The following is a 4,014-nucleotide window of genomic DNA, read 5'->3' on the forward strand; positions in this document are numbered from 1 at the left end:
AATGCTTGTAGACTTTTTTACGTAGGCCGTATATATGACATGTTTTATCACACTAGAATTTTTAACCCAGGTATTTCGTGTGGTCCGTGGATTTGGCAACCTCATAACTGTAAATGTAGAATTAGGGAAAATCCTTTACTATCTGCGGTTCCGATGGAGCAGGTACAAAATGGATTGCCGTCTGCGTGGTGTTTACTCTCGGGCGGCGGGCGGCGCGGGACGAGAGGCGGGGCGGGCGCTCGGCCCGCCAACTTAAAAATGCCGCCGCAGAGCCTTCGAATCGATACGGCGCGCGTCACGTGCCGCCAAGCGCGACCAATAGCCGCGCGAGGGCGCTGCGGGGCGCGGGGCCGCCGCGGGGGACGCGCCGCTCCCTCGCCAGTGCACGAGGAGCCACCGCGCGCGACGGACGTCAGTTCCGCTCTTCTCTCGTGTAGTCGAACACGAGTTTCTCCGAAAACCGGTCCGATGAGATGTCGTTATAGTGCAGTGTCGCCGCGATGAGCGCGTGGACGGAGGAAATGTTGTCCTGGCGAGACGAGCGGCTCGGCCTAACGGAGTTGCCGAGCACGACGAGGAGAAAACATAGGAGCGCGCCGTACAGACTGCATCGGCCGCACTTGCCCGTGCCTTACGTGCCGGAGCCCGTTCCCGAACCGCAAGGGACGCACATTTCGAGGTTGTACCCGGAGCTTCTAGCGCTTATATTTGAGAGGCTCCCTGTGCGGGACCGAGGCCGCGCCGCTCAAGTGTGTCGCGCGTGGAGGGACGCGGCTGACCGCCGGTCCGTGTGGCGAGGCGTCGAGGCCGCTTTGCATCTTCGCAGACCTGCCCCTGTACTTTTCGCATCTCTAGCCAGAAGAGGAGTCCGAAAACTACAAGTGCTGTCCCTTAGAAGAGGGCTGAGGGACGCAGTTGCGTCGCTTCCAGGCCTCGAATCCCTTTCCCTAAGCGGTTGTTATAGCGTAACAGATGCCGCTTTAGCTAGTGCGTTCGCAGCGGAGCTTCCAGCTTTAAGAAGATTAGACTTATCCCTATGTAAACAAGTAACAGACTCTTCCCTCGGGAGGATAGCACAATCGCTCAAAAATTTGGAAGAGCTTGAACTAGGCGGTTGTTCAAATGTTACGGACACGGGCCTGCTTTTAATAGCCTGGGGATTAAGAAAACTGCGGCGTCTGAACCTCAGATCCTGTTGGCACGTGAACGATGCGGGCATAGCGCACCTGTGCGGCGGAGGAGAGGCGAGAGGCACGCCAGAACTTGAGCATTTAGGACTACAAGACTGTCAGAGGCTGACCGACGAAGCTCTGAAACACACGGCCACCGGGCTTCCAAAACTGCAATCGATCAACCTCTCTTTCTGCGTCGCCGTCACCGACGCGGGACTCAGGCATTTAGCGAGGCTTCCACTGTTAGAGGACGTGAATTTAAGGGCGTGTGATGGTGTGTCCGATGTCGGTGTTGCGTATTTGGCCGAGAGCGGACGCTTGACCGCACTGGATGTGTCGTTTTGTGATAAAGTCGGTGACGAGGCGCTGTCCCACGCGACGCTGGGGCTGTCGGGGCTGCGCTCGTTATCGCTCAGCGCCTGCCGGCTGACGGACGAGGGCCTCGAGCGGGTCGCGAGGCTATCGCAGCTCGAGACGCTGAATATAGGCCAATGCACTAAGGTGACGGACCGAGGGCTGCACGCGCTGAGCGACGGCCTGCGCAACCTGAAGGCGATAGATCTCTACGGCTGTACGTGTATCACGCCGCAAGGCTTGAAAGACATCATGAAGTTGCCTCGGCTTAGTGTACTTAACCTCGGTCTCTGGCATGTGCGGTGACCACACACACACAGTGTCTGAACGTTCGTTAGTGTGAGTGCGGCGCCATGTTGAAGTGAAGGAGCCGCCAAGGTTGTGCGCCGGACAGTGAATGAAATTAACCAACTTTAAGTTTAACGAATTATTTAGGAAGTGGGGCAGTTTTCGTTGTTGTTGACGTTGTTTACTTGGTGCAGGAAGACGCCCCAACGCCTAGTCGACTCGGACCTTTTTGAACGTAACGTTTCGTATTTACTATGTAAATTTAGTCCGCTTATGCAATATAGTTTCGGAATCCAGTTTTTGTTGACTTTCTCTTTAAAAAGGTCTGATTCTTAATGTAAGTAATTGCTCCATTAGCTAGATAGATATTTAGGCATTCTTCAAATTAATTGTCGCGGGTCGATCTCACGGGTAGGCATTGTTGCATTTTCTCATTTTGAAGTTTTGGGGGTCGTTAGCGAATGACTCACTCATTGACGTTATTTCTTACTTGTTGTTATACTTTGGTTGATTTGTTTGGCCTTGAACAAGCTTCAAACCTAATTATATACAAGTTGTTTAGTTGAGAACAAAGTAAGGTAGTTGTTTTCAAGGAGAACTTGAAATGATCAAGGATTCTGCGGATTACCTGTTGAATCAGTTTTTTACTAGTACTATTTACCTGGCTAAAACGTTATTATCATGCTTTACTTATCTAAAGTATCTTTACAACAAAGGTATCGTTTTATCTTCCTTCGTGCACTATGCATATCTCAATGTACTTTATAACATTGAATTCAATGAATTCGTGACAAATACTACATCCTTTTCTTGACAATAACAACGTTTAGAACAAAGACATTTGGAAATACTAAACGGGACGCTGGCATGTAAACTTAACTTGGACATATTTTAAAAGTGACGTTACGTGTTACGTCATAAGTACAAGAGGTAGTTTTACACATAAATATGTAGATACATTTTTACACAAGCTGCAAAATTACCATTCCTAACGACATTTTGCGCCCATGAAATAAGAGAAAAGTCGCACGCCGTAAGTTATTTTCGTTTTTACAGCTACTTTGCTCGGTTACCATGGCAACGCGGCTTGTGGCTTTTACGACATGGGGTCGTATTATTTGGGTACTGTTCAGTAGCTCCACAGAACTGGCACTTTTGTCGTACATATGATTGTTGTATGAACACAATTTCTTTAGGATTTTACGTTCTATGGAGCAAATGAAAAGTAACAGATTTTTCGATTTGTTGCAATGTCTATAAGAAAGTCACTAAATAGCTTCAAATGTATTAAAATGTCACTAAATATGAAGTCCAGTTTCTAATGATGGATGTGTAAAATTGATTGAATTCATTTGCTTAATAGTTAAATATTAACTAATAACACTAACAAAGCAAACTTTCGCTAATAAGATAGTTACTTAAATACCTGATGTGACCAATACATTATGTCGAAAGTGTCGAAACTATCGACAAATACAGATAAAAGTAGAAATTTACTATATAACTAGCACACGACACATCTGAACTTCTTTACTTTCGTTCACTTCAAGAAATATATCGTCACTACTTTAAAAAAATCTCGTATCTCACGCTGTTTCTCAAAGTTAAAACGCAGTAAGTCTATATGCATTCCATACATACTTACTACGATTTTTTTTTCATTGACAGACGAAGATACAAGTTTTTTTAAAAGTAGTGACGATATGTATATTTTCACTCTGTACGTATTATAAGAACAGTTTTGTATGAATTTAGATTATTTAACTGAAGTGTATTCTAAATCACAACTACTGATATAAATGGGAATTCATTAGGAATATTTGCGTTATAACTGCTTACTTTTGTGCTTATGTTTGGCAAGAGTGAAGGGTAAACACTAAGTATAACCTAAAAAGGGGACAAGTATTGATTATATTGTTTATTAGTAAATTTTACTTGTCAAACTGTATTTCTTTACAAAAATTGTATATTTCTGCTTAAAAAATACTCAACGAAACTTCATTTAAAATCTTCTGAAAGTTATTTATAATTAGCTTTTTAAAAATTGTGCTTAAATACTCACACGAAGAAACTGTCTGAATCCATCTGGTAAATTATGTTATTTCAAGATTAGCTCAATTTTAAATTAATTCTCCTTGCTTATCAATATCAGACGGTAAACCTAATTTACCATAACATAACTAGCGTACTATCTTACAAA

The 4,014-nt window shown here is 44.6% G+C and overlaps 1 protein-coding gene across 1 annotated transcript; it reads left to right on the forward strand.

Moving 5' to 3' along the window:
• Positions 1-254: 254 nt before the first annotated feature.
• LOC125240356 (F-box/LRR-repeat protein 14) lies at positions 255-3,786 on the forward strand. Its single transcript, XM_048148261.1, has one exon. The coding sequence runs from the start codon at positions 501-503 to the stop codon at positions 1,830-1,832; it is 1,332 nt and encodes a 443-aa protein (XP_048004218.1). The 5' UTR covers positions 255-500; the 3' UTR covers positions 1,833-3,786.
• The last annotated feature ends 228 nt before the right edge of the window (positions 3,787-4,014 follow it).

This window comes from Leguminivora glycinivorella, chromosome 2 (assembly GCF_023078275.1).
Source record: "Leguminivora glycinivorella isolate SPB_JAAS2020 chromosome 2, LegGlyc_1.1, whole genome shotgun sequence".
Lineage (NCBI taxonomy): Eukaryota > Metazoa > Arthropoda > Insecta > Lepidoptera > Tortricidae > Leguminivora > Leguminivora glycinivorella.